At 49.0% G+C, this 19,479-nt stretch overlaps 1 protein-coding gene across 1 annotated transcript in view; it reads right to left on the reverse strand.

Moving 5' to 3' along the window:
• Nucleotides 1-18,779, reverse strand: part of SAG (S-antigen visual arrestin) — a gene marked incomplete at its 5' end in the record, with an annotated part of 30,967 nt that extends 12,188 nt beyond the window's left edge. The window contains 8 exons of the mRNA XM_079710588.1: nucleotides 1,830-1,914; nucleotides 2,814-2,949; nucleotides 3,930-4,006; nucleotides 6,741-6,800; nucleotides 8,963-9,156; nucleotides 11,516-11,560; nucleotides 14,520-14,580; nucleotides 18,705-18,779. Of these exons, the coding sequence (XP_079566714.1) occupies nucleotides 1,830-1,914; nucleotides 2,814-2,949; nucleotides 3,930-4,006; nucleotides 6,741-6,800; nucleotides 8,963-9,156; nucleotides 11,516-11,560; nucleotides 14,520-14,580; nucleotides 18,705-18,779 (733 nt within the window). The remainder of the gene's footprint in view (nucleotides 1-1,829; nucleotides 1,915-2,813; nucleotides 2,950-3,929; nucleotides 4,007-6,740; nucleotides 6,801-8,962; nucleotides 9,157-11,515; nucleotides 11,561-14,519; nucleotides 14,581-18,704) is intronic.
• Between the last annotated feature and the right edge of the window lie 700 nt (nucleotides 18,780-19,479).

Below are 19,479 nucleotides of genomic sequence, written 5' to 3' on the forward strand. Positions count from 1 at the left end.
GGACGTGGTTGGTCTTCCCTAATGGCCATTTGAGTGCACCTCTCAGGCTCGGCTTTAAGGCTGAGATTTCTGTTCTGTCCTCAGGCCACTTCCATTCACCAATAACCTGCTCTGTGTCAAGCCTACCCATGAGCCAGTCTCCTAAAACTACACCTCCTGGGAGACTCCTCCTCCCTGCTGAGCTCAGGGCACATCCGTGGGTATCCTTCCAAAACACACAATCTCCCGGTGTCCCAAAACTCACCATGTGCTCTCTTTCCCCAAATACACTCCCTTCCAGCCTTCTCTATCTTATTTAATGAGCATCCCCTTCAGGTATCCAAGCTAGAAACGACCTGGAGGCAGCACAGGGTTGATTTGTGGGTGTAGCATGGTGGATAGGAAGGTGGGCTCTGGGGCCAGACCACTTGGGTTCACATCCCAGCTTATACATCTGCTGTGGGGTAATTACTGAGCTCCTCTAAGCCTCAACTTCCCCATCAGCAAAATGAGAATGATAATTGCATCTAACTTATATGGTTGTTGTGATGATTAAAAAGATGATTTTTAATCTCTATTAAAATCAAATTTGAGAATCAGAAAAACAATTTGTGTGAAGCACTCAGCACAGTGCTCGGCCTATAGAAAGTTCTTAACATCTTGCTTCAGAAATTCAACAGCTTCTTTCAAAAATTAGGGGCTTCAATGTTAGGATTCATAAAACTTGGAGAAATAATTTAAAATCTAAGTATCAAATGATACTTTCTCAATCCTGCTGCTTTGTGGAATACTGTATTGACACTACTTACAACATGCTAAACAAATAATGCCAGGTCCTACAAAGACTTAAAGGCATAAGAACTAAACCAACATAAAAACAAAGCCATAAAGTAAGCATGTATATTAGCATCAAGAAAAATCTAGAATTTTTTAGTATGTATGCATCAAATTCCTGAGTCTTCTCTATGATGGATAAGAGGGAAAGAGGAACGTGGTATATGGCACTTAGGGTGACCAACCATCCTGGTCTGCCTGGGACTGGCCCCATTTTAGCACTGAAAGTCCTGCGTCCTTGGTCCTGGTCAACCCAGGATGGTTGGTCACCCTAACACACTGTGAGTCTAACTCTGTCTCAGCCATCGAGTGCCTGAGGGAGAAGTGAACAGAGAGGTCTCCCTCCCAGGTCATTTTATCGTGTCTTTTTTACATCACCCATATAAGACCAAGATCTAGGAGCATCCCGTGCACTTTGACGCCCTTTGAGCTGAGGAAGTGGGCAGGGCCAGCAAGTGAGAGGCGCATCTCCTGAGTATTCAGGAGGCTTGGCCATCACATCATGGTGACTCAACAGTAGCAGTGACAGTAGGATTACCACTTACAAAGCATGTCCAGTGTGATCAGTCAGTACCTAACAAAACCTGGGAAGGTAGTCCGGGAACACTGCCGTGGCTGCCCGCTAAATTCCAAGAGGACGTGCACAGTTCGAGCCCACAGCGGGGCCCAGGGTTCCCAGGCCAGGGCTCCCCACTACACTGTTCAGAAAGAAAACGCCTCCCGCACTTACCCTGAGACCTGGCACAGGGGCCCCTCAAGGAAGGCGTGACAAGGAAGGACAGGAAGATGCCCTGTCGGGGATGCTGTCCCAGGACAGAAGACAACCCTAAGCTGGGCACGAGGCTGCAGGAGAGGACACCCTCCTCCTCTAAGGTCCTGCCGTGTGACGACAGAGACAAACGGGCAGTTCCAAGGCCCCGGGGGGCCTTACTGACCAGAGGAGAGACCCTTGGGAAATATGACTAGATTGGGAACCTGGAAGACTCTGCCGTCCAGGTTCGAGCAGAAGGTCCTACCTAGCACTTTAATCTTCTTCACCGTCTTCTCTGTATTATTGGTCACGGTCACAGTCACAGGAATGGGTTCCCCATGGTAATAGATCTGAAGAAGTCAGCAGGTAAGTCAGAAAAGGGGAAGAGAGTGTGGCCATATCTTGTTAAATTCATCTCAGTCCTTTAACTGGAATAAAAGTGGATGAATGCCCACACTTTCAAGGAAGACAAGGTGATGGCATCACATTTCCTGTGGAGAAGGGTCTGGAGCAGGTTCTACCCCATCTGTGGGAGGCTGAGGCGGATGATGGGGCTCTGGCCCCGACGCCCGAGTCCTGAGAGTCACGCAGAGTTAGCCCCGGGGGTCTTGAGTGGAATCATGAGGTTATTGGGGGCAGAATAAGTGAAATGAGGAGAAATCAGCGGGGAAGCCCAGAGGCAGAGCTTGCCCAGCAGTGACTCTGTGTGATCTAGCCCAGGTGCTCATGTCCTTGCGCGTGCACACTCACGCACACACACACACACAGACACACACACACACAGAGTCTGCTGGCCAATGTGTGTGCACGACTCTTGTCGACCAGAGGGACCAGAGACAGCCTTGGCCAGTGTTTCTTCATCTTTTTCGGCCGTGATTTTCACACGTGACATGCTCACCCCCTCACCGTTACCGCCAAACTAAAGTGTGCAGGGAAGTAAACAATTTGTTAACACCACACCCATAGATGACACACTAGTAAAGAGGCCCCTGGGGCAGACAGGAGGCAAAGACAGCCTGGGCTGGGGGTATGGGAAACCCCCCACCTCCAAGTTGTCGGGACCCACAGTGAGTGGAATGCAAGCCAGTTTGGCCCTATCCTAAGGGTCACGTTTACTGGCTCCAAATTATGAAAAAAGCCAGTCATCCCCAAATGTTGGTGCTTTAACTATCACTGTCCCCAAGACTGCCTGCAGCACACCCCCAGCAGAGGGCCTGGCAGGCTGTCCCCAGGCCGGCTCCACAGTCACCTCTTTGCTGAGGGAGACGGCGAGGTGCAGGGGCTTGTCGGACATGAAGAACTGCCAGGAGGCCTCCGCTTGGGGCTGGGGACCCATCTCGCGTGGCGCATGCTGTACCTTCCGGATCAGCAAACGCACAGAGCTCCTGTGGATGAAAAGTCACCAATGGTTCCCCGGATCAGAGCCTGGGCCTCCTCAGGACGGCCTACCAGGTCCGCCTCCCCATCCCCAGGCTGGGATCCCTCAGGGATGCTGCCGATGGATGCAGGATGGACCAGTAGAGGGATCAGGTCTGGGGGGCGGGGCCTGGTGGGTGGTGTGGACCAGTCAGCTCTCCAAGGGTCCCTCTCACCCTCTGTTAGGACCCCGGCTTGGCCTCCTCTCGGGTGAAGCTGATGTGGGGATGTGCGCCTATGTGACAGGCTTCAAAACTCTCTACAGATGCGATGCCCTGTTATTGCTGTTTGGTGTAAGTGTCCATAGGTGTGAATGTTGAGCATATAGAGAAAGTGTTGAGGGCACAACTGGAAACCTTGTTCAGGAACAAGAAAAATGAGCACCAGAGCCTGGGAGTACAGGAGGAATGGAGTCACTGCCTAATGGGCAGAGAGAGTTTCTGTCTGGGGTGATGACAGCATTTGGGGTATAGATACCTCGGGGTATGGATAGCAGACAGTGGTGTAACTGATTACACAATGTAATGAATGTACTTAATGCCACTGAATTGTACACTTGACAATGGTTAAAATGGTTAAAATGGTAAACCTCATGTTATGTATATTTTACTGCAACAAAGAAATTACAAAAGAAGAAGAATTAGAAAAGAAGAAGAAAACTAAAGAAAGAGGGGATCTGGAGGCTTTTAAGGGCTTACATGAGCCCTTGAGGTTGCCAACTCCCCTGTCATTTTCTTTTGTTTTTTTCCCCCCCAAATGGTCAGCCATTGTCCCCCACCCCATGTGGAGATGGTTCATCCTGACGGTCCTGACCTGGGGAGGCTCCATTACCCGGCCACAACGGCCCTGTGGGAAGATTCTGCCACTCGGACATAAAGTGGGAGGGTGGTCTCTCATCTCCAGCCCTTCCCCACAGACCCCTCACATATTCCCACAGCTACACTCTTACTTCTTGGGAATTTTGTCCTCTTCCGTATCTGTGCTGTGTGTGGCAAAGGCTTTGACCTCGAAGTCGACCCCACAGCACTGCAGGGGCAAGAGAACAGACAGGGCTGCGGTCAGCACCTCCCTTCCGGGAGCCAGGATGGGGGTCACAGCTCCCGCAGGGGGTGTTACGTGGCAACTTCTTTTTCTGTCTTGGCCATATCCTTTTCAGAGTTGCACCATTATGACTAGCTTTGGAAGTGTGCTCGTGATGAAATAATGGCATTAGCTCGAGGAGAGCGCCACGGGCTCCAAGGCCCCAGTGAAGGTCCCCCAGCCTGCAGGATGAGCCCCGTCAGTAGCTGCAGAGCACGACTCAGGCATCCTGGCTGCTCCTAGCCTTTCACCACCTTGCACGGCGGCCCGCCCACCCCCCATTTAGTTGTCCTTCTCAGAAGTGACCCTGTGTGCGTGTTACTGATGGTCCACTGCCTACAGCAGAGGCAGGAGCAGTGCTCACAGGGCTGGCAGGGGTCCGTGGACGCCTGTGCTGGGGCTCCAGTGCCCTACGCCAGCGGGCAGCTGCCTGCAGCCAGGCGTGGCCAGGCTGCCACGGGGACCCGGTGCTGGCAGCTCTCCCAACTTTTGAAAAGAAGCTGGAAATAGAATTTGGAACGAAGGCTCCTGGTTTTTAAATGAACTAGATTAAAAAATGTTGCATGGGTGGAGCAAATGCATCTGCGGGCCCCTTCGGCCCCCAGCCCCAGAGTGAGTCCCCCGTGACCTCGCTCCTCTGTTGTGTTAACACGAGGTGGGCGGGGCAGGGGTGAGGGCACAGAGGCGGGGATGGGCCCTCCACCAGCTGCCCACAGAGTGAGAGTAGCACATAAGCCACAGCCTTACTGGTTCTGCAAAACTGTGGAATCGCAACAACTCTAAAACCTGGGTTGAAAATAAATACACATCGTTACCCTCCAGCACCTGGAGCTCTTAGCCACGCCTCCTCTCTGCTCAGCCTCCTCCCCTCCCACCTCCTGCTGCCCCCTGCACAAGCCAAGCCCTTCCACCTGTCTAGCCTGGGCACGTGCTGTTCCTTCCTTCTGAAATGCTTGACGCCTCTCTCTCCTTTTATACCAGCCCAGCTCACAGGCCTCCTCAGTTGTGAGGCCCCCAGGGCCCCTGCTGCCCTGATGTCTCCTCCCCGGGGACAGAGGGAAGGGTGGCCCTCTGGCTGGTATAGTGTCTCCCACTCTGATCGAGCGGCCTCCTCCACCTTCCCGCCCACACCCCTGTTTTCCTGGCCCGGTGGCTTTCAAAGGTTTCAGGCCACCGCCCACGGTAAGAAGGAAAGTTCACTGCGAGGCCCGGTAAACAGACGCTCACGCGTGAAGCAATGCTCGTGAACTGGCACTTATCTATGCTGTGTGCGATGTGCTCTGAGCTCCCATGCTGTTCCACTTCACGCCATTCCATTTTCTTTCTTCAATGCCATCTCGGATCCACCGCACCGATTTCACAAACCACTAATGGGGTAGGACCCCAAGTCGAAAATCATGGCCCTGGACCCTCGGTAATCCAGGTACGGATCTGCCACTCTCCGCCCTCATTTGCTGTCTTTTATTTTCCAGCTCCTTCCCTCGTGACTCCCTCCGGCCTGTAGTCCCCGGGTCCCAGCACCTTCTCCTCTCTCCTCGTGTCCGCACTGCCCCCCTCCTTGCCTAGAGTCCCCCGTCCACCAGGGTCACAGCTCTCTTGCACACACGGCCCCTTTGCTTCTCGCCTTTCAGAGCTCAACCGCACTCTTAGCTCAGCGGCCAGAGGGATCCTCTACAAACCCAAGTCAGAACCTTCTGTGTGTGGTCGGGGGGAGGGATAAATCGGGAGATTGGGACTGACATATACACAGTACTATATAGAAAATAAGGACCTGCTGTACAGCACAGGGAACTCTACTCAGTACTCCGTAATGGATATATGTATATGGATAACTGATTCACTTTTCAGTACAGCAGAAACTAACACGTTGTAAATCAGCGATAGTCCAATAAAAATTAAAAAAAAAAAAAAAAAGAACTTACTGTGCAGAGCCCGCCAGCGGCTCCCATCTCACTCAGAGAAAGTCCCAGTCCTCGCAACGTGTACGAGGCCCTTCCTGACCTGGCCGCACCCCCCGCCCCTCTCAGACCTGTCCCCACCCTTCACCCCAGCCCCGCCTGCTCCCCAAGCAGCACCCACTGTGCATGGGGTGCCCCCCTGCCTGGATGGCTCTCCCAAGGCTGGAGTGGCCCCTACTTTGCCCCGTCAGAGAGGCCTTCCCTAAGCTCCCTGGACAAGCACCACCAGGTCCTCCCTTAGCTCTCCGAGCCTCTTGTTCTCCATGCATGGGCCGCATAGGGACTTGCTATTTGGTTTTCGTCTGTTTCTCTCCCCAAGTGAGACCCACGAGGGGAGAGACCTACTATTTCGCTCACAGGGCTGCTCATGGTTAGGAATTGCTGAAGACAAGTGATACGCTCATTATACTGTCTCTCTACTTTTGCATATGCCTGCAATTTCCCACAGTAAAAGCCCGTGCACCACAACAACTGAGGCCACATGCCACAACTACTGAGCCTGTGTGCCACAGCTACTGAAGCCTGTGCGCCTAGATCCCGTGCTCCACAACAAGAGAAGCCACCGCAATAAGAAGCCTGCACACTCCAACGAAGAGTAGCCCCCGCTTGCCATGACTAGAGAAAGCCTGCATGCAGCAACGAAGACCCAACGCAGCCAAAAAAAGAAAGAAAAAGTCTTTTGAAGGAATGAATGAATCCCTGGCATTTCTTCAGGCACCAACCTTGTCCACATCTTGTGGAGCTGGCTGCAGCATCACTGAACAGGGCAAGTAGTCAGGAAACTGTGGAAAGAAACAACAGATCATTTCTTTCAGAGAATGTTATTCCACGTGTGCTCTACCTTCATCGCACAAAAATTGAAGAATGAAGATGAGGAGCAAGAAAAAGGAAAACATATTCCCGTGTGTTCCCAACACCCGGAGTGGTGTGAACACAACCTCCCGAGTGTCCCATGTCACCCTCACACAAACACGTATGTGCCTGTGTAGTTTTACAGAAATGAGACAAGCGATGCACGTGTCCTGCAGTCTAGTTTGCTCCCATCACTGGTCATAACCCTGCTCAGATGAGTGTGACCATTTTCCATGCTGGGAGATGTAGTTCTGCGCCACCATTTTTAAGGCTCCGTTAATACCACTTTTAATTTTTTTGGGCCATGCCGCATGGCTTGCCGGGATCTTAGTTCCCCAACCAGGGATTGAACCTGGGCCCTTGGCAGTGAGAGTGCAGAGTCCTAAACACTGGACCGCCAGGGAATTCCCCCGTGACACCACATTTAATTCAGCCAGTTTCCTTTGTTGGCTGCCCTCCATCAAGTGGTCATTACTTTGTTGCCATTGTCACCAAGGCTGCATAAACATCCTTCAGTCACCTTAGCACAGTTTTAGTCCATTCACTCCATAGGCTACACTATTAGAAAGGGAATGGTCAGGTCGAAATCACATTTTTAGGGTTTTGATACATGTTGACATGTTATCTCCAAAAGGTTCTGTCACTTCAAACTCCCAGTCCCAGCACATGGGAGCACCCAGGACCACAAAACTTTAAGTGATTTTTTTTTTTTTTTTTTTTTTTTTGCGGTATGCGGGCCTCTCACTGCTGTGGCCTCTCCCGTTGCGGAGCACAGGCTCTGGACGCGCAGGCCCAGCGGCCATGGCTCACAGGCCCAGCCGCACAGCAGCATGTGGGATCTTCCCAAACCGGGGCACGAACCCGTGTCCCCTGCTTTGGCAGGCGGACTCTCAACCACTGCGCCACCAGGGAAGCCCCCTAAGTGATTTTTTTTAAAGCTGTTATAAAATATACCTAACACAGGGACTTCCCTCATGGTCCAGTGGTTAAGACTCCATGCTCCCAATGCAGGAGGCACAGGTTCCATCCCTGGTCAGGGAACTAGGATCCTGCATCCCACATGCTGCACAGCATGGCCAAAAAAAAAAAAAAAAAAAAAAAAAAAATATATATATATATATATATATATATATATATATATCCCTAACATAAAACTTACTATTTTAAGTGTACAGTTCAGTGGCATTGAGCACATTCACATTGTCCTGCAATGATCCCCACCACCCATTTCCAGAACTTTTTCATCATCCCACACTGAAGCTCTCTACCCATTAAACATTAATCCCCCAGTTCCATCCTCCCCCATTCCCTGGAGACCACCAGTCTACTTCCTGTCTCTACGAATTTAACTCCTCTGGGTCCCTCATATAAGTGAAATCACAGAATATTTGTCCTTATGTGGCTGGCTTATTTCACTTAGCATAATGTTTTCAAGGTTCCTTCGTGTTGTAGTTTGTGTCAGAATTTCCTGCCTTTTTAAGCCTGAACCATATAACTTTGGAGGAATATATAATCTTAAGACCCATAAACATGCGAGTGAAGAGGGTGACAGCAGCTACCCCGACCGTGAGCTCAGGCCCAAGTCTTCAGAGGCAGGAACGCTGGCCCCGTGGTAGCCAGGTTCCATTAGGGGAGACTCAGGCCACGAGAGGGGTGAAGGGATTTCTCTACAGTGACCCACCAAGCTCTGGTCAAGGCTACAGAGGACGACTCATTTCACTAAGATCTCCTGTCTGGCAGGGAACTCTTTCCTGCTTAGAAACTCCTCGAGGCAACCGAGGGGCACTTCTTTCTTTTTATAGCTGAGCAAGTGAAGGCATAACATGCACATATAATTAGGTGGTCGGATGCAGGGAAATATTTAAACCGTAGGTTGAAACGGTGCCTTCAAAGGCCGGGAGGCTGTTTTCAAGGACTTAAAAAAAGACAATCACAGCCCGTGCAATCTAGAATTTCCTCCAAGGGTGCAATTTGCAGGCCCGCAAATGTGAAGTCATTACTCTGGCCCCTTGCCTTCGCTGCTGGTCCCATCATAAGGTGCTGTGGGTGAAGGAAGCAGTGCGAGGAAGTGGAGGGTCGAGTCATCACCCACCGTGAGCAGGAAGGGGTACGTGTGGTCCCCTAGCTTCTTCATCAGGCTCTCCTGTAGTTTCGTGAGGGTTCCCAAGGTCTCCACAGGAGGGAACAGCTGGACCTGGGAGAAGTACAGGTCCCTGCGGAACTTCAGGCCGATCACATCGATGTCTTCCCGGCCGTACCGGAAGGCGCAGGTCAGAGATACGTACACTGGAAGGGAGACAAGAGGGGGTAGGCTTGCCCCGTTGGCGGGCTTGGCACCCCTGCCTGGGCTGACACTGCCTACCAGTCTCAACATCCCACCTTCAGCATCTCAGTAAGGACCTGAGAACCTTACCACCCAGCTGGCCCTTCCCTCTGGCTTGCGTTAATTACTCGAAAGGGCCCGTGTCTGAGTGCTGGGAGGCTCCTCCCATGAGCCACATTATTTAGCCTCCTGTCTCTACTGTTTCCCTCATTCTCCCACCCCCTCCTCTTGATGTACCAGCTCAGTGAGCTCAGGAGGCTTTTTTTTTTTTTTGCGGTACACGGCCTCTCACTGTGGTGGCCTCTCCCACAGCGGAGCACAGGCTCCGGACGCGCAGGCTCAGCGGCCATGGCTCACGGGCCTAGCCGCTCTGCGGCATGTGGGATCTTCCCGGAATGGGGCACGAACCCATGTCCCCTGCATCGGCAGGCGGACTCTCAACCACTGTGCCACCAGGGAAGCCCTCAGGAGGCTTTTAAACAGTGTGAGGTCGCTTGGGTTCTGAGGGTGGAAGGTCTGGATGGAGTTGAGAGCGAAGGTAAGAAGCAGAGGAAGGGCTTCCCTGGTGACGCAGTGGTTAAGAATCCGCCTGCCAGTGCAGGGGACACAGGGTTCGAGCCCTGGTCCGGGAAGATCCCACATGCCGTGGAGCAACTAAGCCCATGCGCCACAACTACCGGGCCTGCGCTCTAGAGCCCGCGAGCCACAACTACTGAAGCCTGTGCGCCTAGAGCCTGTGCCCTGAAACAAGAGAAGCCACTGCAGTGAGAAGCCCATGCACCGCAACGAAGAGCAGCCCCCGCTCGTGGCAACTAGAGAGAAAGCCCGTGCGCAGCAACGAAGACCCAACGCAGCCCAAAATAAATAAATAAATTTATTTTTAAAAAAAGAAAAGCAGAGGGAAACCGTGCTAGGGAACAAAACAGACGAGTGCCTGAGCTGGACGGGGCCTCGAGGGAACTGAGCAAGGGCTCAGGGACCAGGTGGAGAGGTGAAACCAACTCCGAGAGGAAGCCTTCTTTTCACACTGCTCAGAAACTTAATTGAGCTTTCTGTAAATCAATCAGCGCTTCTGAAAATTCACTGTGGTTAAACAGATGTAAATTGTGCCCCCAGCGGACCAAAAGAATTATATGAAACTACACACGTTTTGAGGATGGACTGTTTACAACTGTCGTTAATGTGGTAAATAAAACCACACGCAGTGGTCCCCTCAAGTCCTTGGTAGCTGTTGGTTAAGGATTTTGTCTGTGTCTGCCTCAAGAGTAATTGCCCCTCGGCGCTAAGCTCAGAAGAGCCACTGATCACTTGCTTATCCCTCATTCAACGTTTGTAAAAGGAAGGTGCCCAGAGATGACCTGGTTTTACGCCTCCCTCTCCAGGCAGCGCGTTCCTGGCCAAGGGCGTGGGCTTTGCGGGCCAGAACTGGGCCTGCCTGGTGTAAGAGAGGTGCAGGGTACCCAGGAGAAAGCTGGAGACAGCAGAGGGGGGCGATTTTCAGCCTGTTTCTGCCACGTCCCCTGGATGCCGTGGGCCCTGCATCTGACATACTCCATGGGCACGTCCAGGGTTAGGAACAATTCCTTGTTGGTTGCTGGTAGCTAGCGCTCTAAAAGGCATATTTAGAATGGAACTGAGTCAGTGACATTATCATAAGGATAACTTGGTTCTAATTTAGTTTACACGACTGGTTTTTGTTTGTTTGTTTTTGACACGCCACATGGCACGGCTTATGGGATTTTAGTTCCCCGACGAGGGATCAAACCCATGGCCCCGGCAGTGAGAGCGCCGAGTCCTAACCACTCGACCGCCAGGGAAGTCCCTACACAACTGTTATTAGTACCAAATTGCTTGCCACACATCGCAACTGCCAGATATCTTTGACGGGGCTGTGCTGCCGTGGTCCAGAACACCAGGCTCAGCATAAAAACTCTGCCTTCCCGCAGCCTCAATTCCCCGCTTTTCGGATAAACCCAGAAAGGAGCCTTCTTGAGTCTGCCCTGACATAGAACGGCAGGACACGGGGCAAGCACGCAGCCCGTGGAGCCTGCAGACCGGGGCTCCCGGCTCTGTCTGCTGTTCCTTATCCTGCCACCTCGGACAAGTGGCTTCCCCGAGTCTTCACCTCCATCTGGAAGATGCGGACAGTGAGCGCTGGTGGGAACAGGGCCCGTGTCCTGAGGATCGTATGAGGGAATGTGGGTGAAAGGGCCTGGCAGAGAGAATGGGCGTGCGAGAGCTTCCCCGCCCCTCCTTGCACACACACGCCCCCTTCCCGCAGCCAGACCACTGCTCCCCGGAGGACAAGAAGCTCTGCCTTACCTCTCTTTCCCTTCACAAGCTCAGGATCCACCAGCACGACACCATCTAAACCAAAAGAGAGAGAAGAGTGAGGGTGGAGGACGTGAAAGAGACTGGAAGCTTCTTGAAGTGTGTGTGTATACATATATATATCACATGTAATCCCTGTTCATTACAGGAAAACTAGAAAGGGAAGCTAAGCAAAGAGAAAACAAAGTCACCTCCACTTGAGATACCCAGAGATACCCATTGTCAACATATCGGTACAGAATGATTTTCCATATGTATATACATTTATATGAATGTTTTTTTACGAAAAAAATGAGATCCTACTCTACATATTGTTAACTGCTTTCCTCATTCAATTATATATTGCAAACACATATTCATAATATTCATACATACACACACATAATATGTACTAATTTTTTTTTAATTTTATTGATTGATTGATTTTTGGCTGCGTTGGGTCTTCATTGCTGTGCGTGGCCTTTCTCTAGTTGCGGCAAGCAGGGGCTATACTTCGTTGCGGTGCGTGGGCTTCTTATGGCTGTGGCTTCTCTTGTTGCGGAGCACGGGCTCTAGGCATGTGGGCTTCAGTAGTTGCAGCACGTGGGCTCAGTAGTTGTGGCTCATGGGCTCTAGAGCGCAGGCTCAGTGTTTGTGGCACACGGGCTTAGTTGCTCCGTGGCATGTAGGATCTTCCCGAACCAGGGATCGAACCTGTGTCCCCTGCATTGGCAGGCAGATTCTTCACCACTGCGCCACCAGGGTAGTCCCATGTACTAATCATTTTAATGGCCACACATTTGCTCCACTGAACAGGTGTACCATAAGTTATTTAATCAACCCCCTCTTGTTAGGGCATTTAGGATGTTTCTGATTTTCCCCATTATAATTAATATTGCAATGAACATCCTTATAGATAAATCTCCATCCACGGTAGAATTGAATTTGGCTTTCGATCACATACTGCCAGATGACCTTCTAGAAAGTGTTTTGCTGAAGGACATTCTCATCCTGGTGCCTAAAAATGCCAGTCTTTTACACTCTTTTTTTTAAAAAAAGAACAATTTGAGTTGAAGTAATTACAGAGTCACAGGAATTTACAAAGATAGTACAGAGAGGTCCCCAGGTATGCTTTTTTTTTTTTTTTTTTGCGGTACGCGGGCCTCTCACTGCTGTGGCCTCTCCCATTGCGGAGCACAGGCTCCGGACGCGCAGGCTCAGCAGCCATGGCTCACAGGCCCAGCTGCTCCGCAGCATGTGGGATCTTCCCAGAACGGGGCACGAACCCATGTCCCCTGCATCGGCAGGCGGACTCTCAACCACTGCGCCACCAGGGAAGCCCCTCCCAGGTATCCTTTATCCAGTTTCTTCCAATGGTTACATCTTAGATAATTACAGTGCAATCTCAAAACCAGGAGGTTGACATGGGTACAATGTGTGTATAGTTCTAAGTCATATTATCAAGTGGAGATTTGTGTAACCACCAGTGCAATCTGGATACAGAACTGTTCCCTCACCATAAAGATCTCCCTCTTGGGCTATCCCTTTGCAGTCACACCCAGCTGCCTCTCCCCACCATCCTTAGCCCTCAGCAACCACTATTCAGTTTTCCTTTTCTGTAACGCTGTCATCTCTAAGATGTTATATAAATGGAATCATACAGTATATGGCCTCTTGAGATTGGCTTTTTCCACTCATTACAGTGTACTTGAGATCCACAAGCTGTTGCATGGATTGGTAGTTCAATCTTTTTCACTGCCGAGTAGTGTTTCAAGGCATGGATGTGCTCCAGCTTGTTTAATCTTATTCACCTATCGGAGACATTTAGGTTCTTTCCAGTTTGGAGCTATTACAAACAAAGCTGCTGTGAACAATCATGTACAAGTTTTGTGTGGACATAAGTTTTCATTTCTCTGGGATAAATGTCCAGGAATGCAACTGCTGGGTCATATGAGAAGTGTATGTTTAGCTTTTAAAGAAACTGCCAAACTATTTTCCAGAGTGGCTATTCCATTTTACATTCCCGTTCCCACCAGCAATGCATGAGTGATGCAGTTTCTCTACATCCTTGCCAGCATTTGGTATGGTCACTATTTTTAATTTTAGCCATTCTGACAGGCATATAATGATATTTCATTGTGGTTTTAATTTGCATTTCCCTAACGACTAATGTTGTTGAACACTTTTCTTTTCTTTTTTTTTTTTTTAGAAATGAAATCAGGTCTTTTTTTTTCCTTTGGCTGTGCTGGGTCTTTGTTGCTGCACATGGGCTTTCTCTAGTTGCGGTGAGCAGGGGCTACTCTTCATTGCAGTGCACGGGCTTCTCATTGCTGTGGCTTCTCTTGCTATGGAGCATGGGCTCTAGGCGCGCAGGCTTCAGTAGTTGTGGTTCGCGGGCCTTAGGGCACAGGCTCAGTAGTTGTGGTGCACGGGCTTAGTTACTCTGTGGCATGTGGGATCTTCCTGGACCAGGGCTTGAACCCATGTCCCCTGCATTGGCAGGCGGTTTCTTAACCACTGCACCACCAGGGAAGTCCCGAACATTTTTCTTTTTTTTTTTTTTTTTTTGTTGTTGAACATTCTTCTGTGTGCTCATTTGCCACCCATATATTTTCTTTAATGAAATGTCTTTTCATGTTGTTCGTCTATTTTCTAATTGGATTTTTTTTAACTGGTGAGTTTTGAATGTTCTTTATCTAGAAATGAGTTCTTTGTCTCATTTAAATTTGTCTCCAATCAGCCAGTGGCACCTTGGTGATGTCTTAATTTGCATTTCTTTGATTAGATTATTAACGAAGCCAATTTAAAAAACACAAAACTAGTGGTTGTCTGATGACTTAAAGGAAAACCAGCATTAAAATCTCACCCCAGGAGATTTCCATGGCGGTCCAGTGATTAAGACTCTGCGCATCCACTGCAGCGGGCACGGGTTCGATCCCTGGTCGGGGAACTAAGATCCCACATGCCGCGCGGCACAACCAATAAATAAATTAATTAATTAAATAAAAAAACTTACCCACAGGCTCTACTTTGTCAACATGGTCTATATAGTCTCTCTTCCCCAAGTAGATGGTCACCTGTGGGAAGAACAGGTATGGATTCTAAATGGCCAAAGAACACTGAGGTATTCATGTTAAAAATCAGTAGCAACCAATAAAAATAAATAAATAAAAATTAGCAACAGCCGAAACATTTTGACCAGTCTTGAGAAGAGGAGCGGCCTGGCTCTGCAGCTTGTCCACAACCTCCTCTCTCCCTGCTTGGCTGTAGGCGGACACAGTGGATTGCAGGCAAGCTGTGATCTTTCCTCAACCTCATAAAGTGCTCCAAGGAATTCTTCCCACCCCTTGGAGAGTTCCCTGTTCTCCCCACCTTTTCCCATCAAGCCCAGGTCTGATATCAACCAGGTAAACTTGTTGAATTCATTGATGATACTTTAGTGGAAAGTTATGCCTATGCATATGAGGCCCCTGTCAGCTATTTGCATGTTAAGCCTTTTATTTCTAGCTGTGAATGAAAGGTTTCTCCTCCTTGTTAGAAGAATTTCTGATTAAGAGGCAGATGTTCTGGAGTCCCTGAAATCCTCTCAGGTGAGCATCTATACAGATAAACCTGAACCCATGCCCTGAAGAATGGGGGAAGGGGTCCTGGATGGGAAGAGATGACCATATCTCAGTCCTTGTCCTGTCTGTTTCAATGCCCCTGGCAGCAAAGGTCTCTTTACCAACCCCCTTTGTGGGAGAGCATGGGTTGGGTTCACCACCACTCACCACTTTAACCCACAGCACTGTGACTGCCGTGATGCTAAGAATTCTCTTATTCATCTTTCAGCCATCACGGTATGTAGTACAGTATCTGGTACATACAGGAATTAAATCAACATTTGCTAAGTACACCAATGAGTGAGTGCATGGACCCTGGCTAGTCTCCTTCCCTAAGCCTCTGAAACTCATATTTTTATTTCCAAGAACACTCAAAATAATTTTTTTTGGCATTGTATCATCTCCTGTATCTACCTCCTCATAGCAGTATCCTGGAGTGGATCTCTATGGCTTCCAGGTTATTTGTGTTATTGATGTTGAAGCACCTGAAGGACAGCATAGCCAGGTGATCGGGATGGGGGCGGGGTGTTAGATGGTGAAAGGATGCTTTCTGGGCAAAAAAAATCAGTGTGTACAAAGCCCAGAGTCAAGAGAATGCTTCTGGAACTGCCAATGGTTTCATCTGTGGGTGAACGGCCTCCAAATGGGCATGCAAGCTGATGCCAGAAAGGGTCTTATAGGACCGGACCCTAAAGAATCTAGGAGGACGTGGAAGCATTTGAAGCAGGATGAAAGGCTTGCAATTAAATGGCATGTAGTGCTTGTCATGTACCAGGCGCCAAGCTAAGTACACTGACTACATTATTTCATTTAATCGTCACAACTACTCTTTGAGCTAGGGATTAAGCCCATTTTATAGAGGAGAACACTGAGACTTTGGTTGCCTTGGCAGCAAAGTGGAGAAGGGATTGGCAAAGGGAAAGCTGATAGTGGTCTGGAGGAGGGAGCACTGAGAGTGGACGGAGGGGAGAAGGTGGGTGGAGAGCACATGTCTTCTTTTTCAAGCTTTGGCTGTGAAGGAAGGAGAGCTAGAAAGGGGACGGGGTCAAGAGGGAGTTTGTTGTTCTTGTTGCTATTGTTGCTGTTTTTAAGATGCATGAGGTGGGTACTTGCTGTCATGCTCGGGCCAAGTACTGGTAGAGAGGGAGAGGCTGCACATAGCCCCAGAGGGAGGCTGATGGTGGAGGACCCTAAGAAGGTGGTGGACCATGACCCAGGCTGTAAGCAGCATGATCCTCAGTGGAAGAAACAGCACCTCTTCTGCTGCAATTGGAAGGGGAGGGAAGAGACAAGAGCAGGTAGAGAAGTGGGGCTGGATGATGTGAGGCTACAGCACACCTGCTGCTTGCAAACCCCATAGCCACGTGCCCCATCTTCCTGGATAAAAGTCGTCAACTGTAGGGAGTCCCCTGGTTGCCTAGTGGTTAGGATTCTGGGCTTTCACTTCTGCGGCCTGGGTTCAATCCCTGATCAAGCGGGGAAGTGAGATCCCACAAGCCACAGGGTGAGGCCAAAAAAAAAAAAAGAAAAAAGTCACCAATTGTGTCCAGGGTCCCATGTGGTTGTGTAGTAAGAGGAGACCACCCCAGAGGACGATTCTTTTTCCTTTTTTTCCCCAGTTTTATTGCAATATAATTGACATATTGTATAAGTTTAAGGTGTACAACATAACGACGTATGTATAAATTGTGAAGCGATAACCACAATGAATTTAGTTAACATCCATCACAGAGGGTGATTATTGATTGGCCAGATCCAATTCTTTTGGCTCGGGATGGCTTTAAGGTGGGCATGTGACCCATTTTTGACCAATGAGATATGAGAGAAGTCTGCTGGAGGGCTGCTAGAGAAATATCACCTCACCCTTAAGAGACCCCAGGAAGCAACAGCCTTTTCCTTCTTCTAGAAGAAAGTGAGGGTAAGGCACCTGAAGCTGGGGCAGCCATCTTGCCACCAGCCAGAGGATGAAGATCACCAAAGAGGGACGAGTGGAAAGACTCACAGAGAAACACACCCAGGGCCCTGGCACACCACACCTGCAGCCAGGCAAAACTTGCCGTCGAAATGATCCTAATACGTGACACATTAATTGATGAATTATTTTTTCCTCCTATATACAAAAGTTCTAAATTTCCCAGGTCAAAGATGTCTATCTAGATGTGAGGAAGAAAAAGTGAGAAAATGATATGGCCCAGCAGGAGTGTTTTCTTTCTTCTTTTGCTAGAAGACAAGATAAAGTGCACTGGAAAGACACAAGTTGGAAGAGAGTCGGGAGGATGCAAGTTTGAGGGGTACCCAACTTGTCTCCCCAAAGAATCAGAGGACTTGATGAAAATGATGGAGATCCTCAGCAAGGGAGAGGAGAGGTAGGGAGTGTCCGTGCAAAGCCTGATTCTCTCGTGAGGCGCAAAAGCATTGGAGAGTTCCTTTCAGGCGCAGTATGTATAGGCTTCAGAAGTCAACTAGAAGAATGACCTAGAACCACATTGCCCAATACGATAGCTACTAGCTCCAGGTGGCCACCAGCACTTGAATATGGCCACTCCAAGCTGACGTGCTATAAATGTAGAACACACATCAGATTTGAACAACTTAGAAAACGAAGGTAAAATATGTCATTAAAAATTTTTATATCATTTACATGTTGAAATGATCATTTTTTGGATATACTGGGTTAAATAAAATATATTATTAAAATGAATTCCCCATTTCTTCTTACTTTTTTAACATGGCTACTAGAAAATTTTAAATTAGATATGTGGCTTGCATTGGATGGTGCTGAACTAGATTATGAGCCCCTAAGAATCCATAGAGGGGAGCGAGGAGACCCCATCCTCGGAGGCTGTGGGGTGGGCTCTCCATAGGGTGTCCCAGGCCAGGAAGTTCACAGGCACATCTAGACTATCTAACATTCCCCTGATGGAGCCAACAATGGCATCATCCCTGCCAAATACACGGAGTGCCAGGATATTGGTGGCCATGCAGCCACAGTGCAGAGGGGCAGAAAGGGAGCAGCGGGAGATGCTCCCTCATCCAGAGGCCCTGGAAGCCCAGCAAGGTTTGTGAGCATGGCAGCTGGGGTGGGTGACAGAAGGTAGAGAGTTGCATTGATCCAGCATCAGGGCTTTCACCAGGCAGTTAGGCGAGATGATAGAAAAAGGGTCAAGTAAGCTATAGATACTGACCAAACAATGTTTGAAATGGTTAAGTCATGGGTTCAAAGCTAGGAAAAGAGGTAAAACTGGAGGCGAGGGGTTGGGGACTGAGAGATTAGGAGAAAATTAAGGGTCTTGGGAGGGGTTGGGGACTGAGAGATTAGGAGAAAATTAAGGGTCTTGGGAGGGGTTGGGGACTGAGAGATTAGGAGAAAAGTAAGGGTCTTGGGACTAAAGTCTTGTTGAGATCAAAGAGAATTTATATTTCTGCAGTTTACTCATTCATTTATATCTCATTTATCATCCATCTCAGACAGAGATGGAAAATAGACATAGAGCTTCCATTGACCTCATAAGAGTTTGATGTTGATTATGTCTATTCGAAAAAGCTCCTTTTAAAAAAAAAATGATTACTACTAAGCCCCTCACCTCTGTACTACTTACCGATTTGTCCCGGGAGATCTTCTTGAAGATAACGTGGTTTGATGCAGACTTACTGTCCTGCACGCTGGCCTCCATGTTATCTGTCCCTGGCAGTTTCTTCCCCTTGGGGTGTTATGTCAGGTTTTAGAGGGCTAGAAAAAGGTAAAATCATCTTAAATATAAAGTCAAGAACATTCTGTGAATAAAACCCATACATGAGATGCTGTACATCCATCAGACATTTGCTTCTACCTGCCTCAATATCCACATTTGACTAAATAAGGCCTTCGTCTAGTTTGTATTTTACTACAGTGTGCTTTTTTTTTTAAAGGTGTTTTATTTTTCCTGATAAGCCTCAGACATTTCTTAGCAAAGCTCACCAGGACGTCCAGATAGATTCCAATGAGAAGGTTTTACTTTGAGACTAAGCCTTGGTATCATCACACTAAGCCAGATTGAATTTAAAATTCTATCTTGATGATGTATTATGGCAATTAAAATAGAAAAAGTCCCTGCAAACCACAACATAACCACTTCACGAATATCATTTTAAAAATACGTTAAATCCCCAAAAGTTCTGTTCAGCAATTCATACTAAGCAGTGCTTTCCCTTTCCTGCCATCTCTCACCACTCCCCAGCTTTACCCACAACAAAGAGGCCATCTGAGCTGTCTGGAATTCAGTGCGCTCCTTAACAAGCAACGTCCACGGAAACTACACAGAAAAGGTGAAACTGGGACTGACTACACAAAAATGCCAGTCTTCCTGGCGCTGGCTCTTCCCTGCGCCCTGCCCT

This window comes from Hyperoodon ampullatus, assembly GCF_949752795.1.
Source record: "Hyperoodon ampullatus genome assembly, chromosome: 8".
Lineage (NCBI taxonomy): Eukaryota > Metazoa > Chordata > Mammalia > Artiodactyla > Ziphiidae > Hyperoodon > Hyperoodon ampullatus.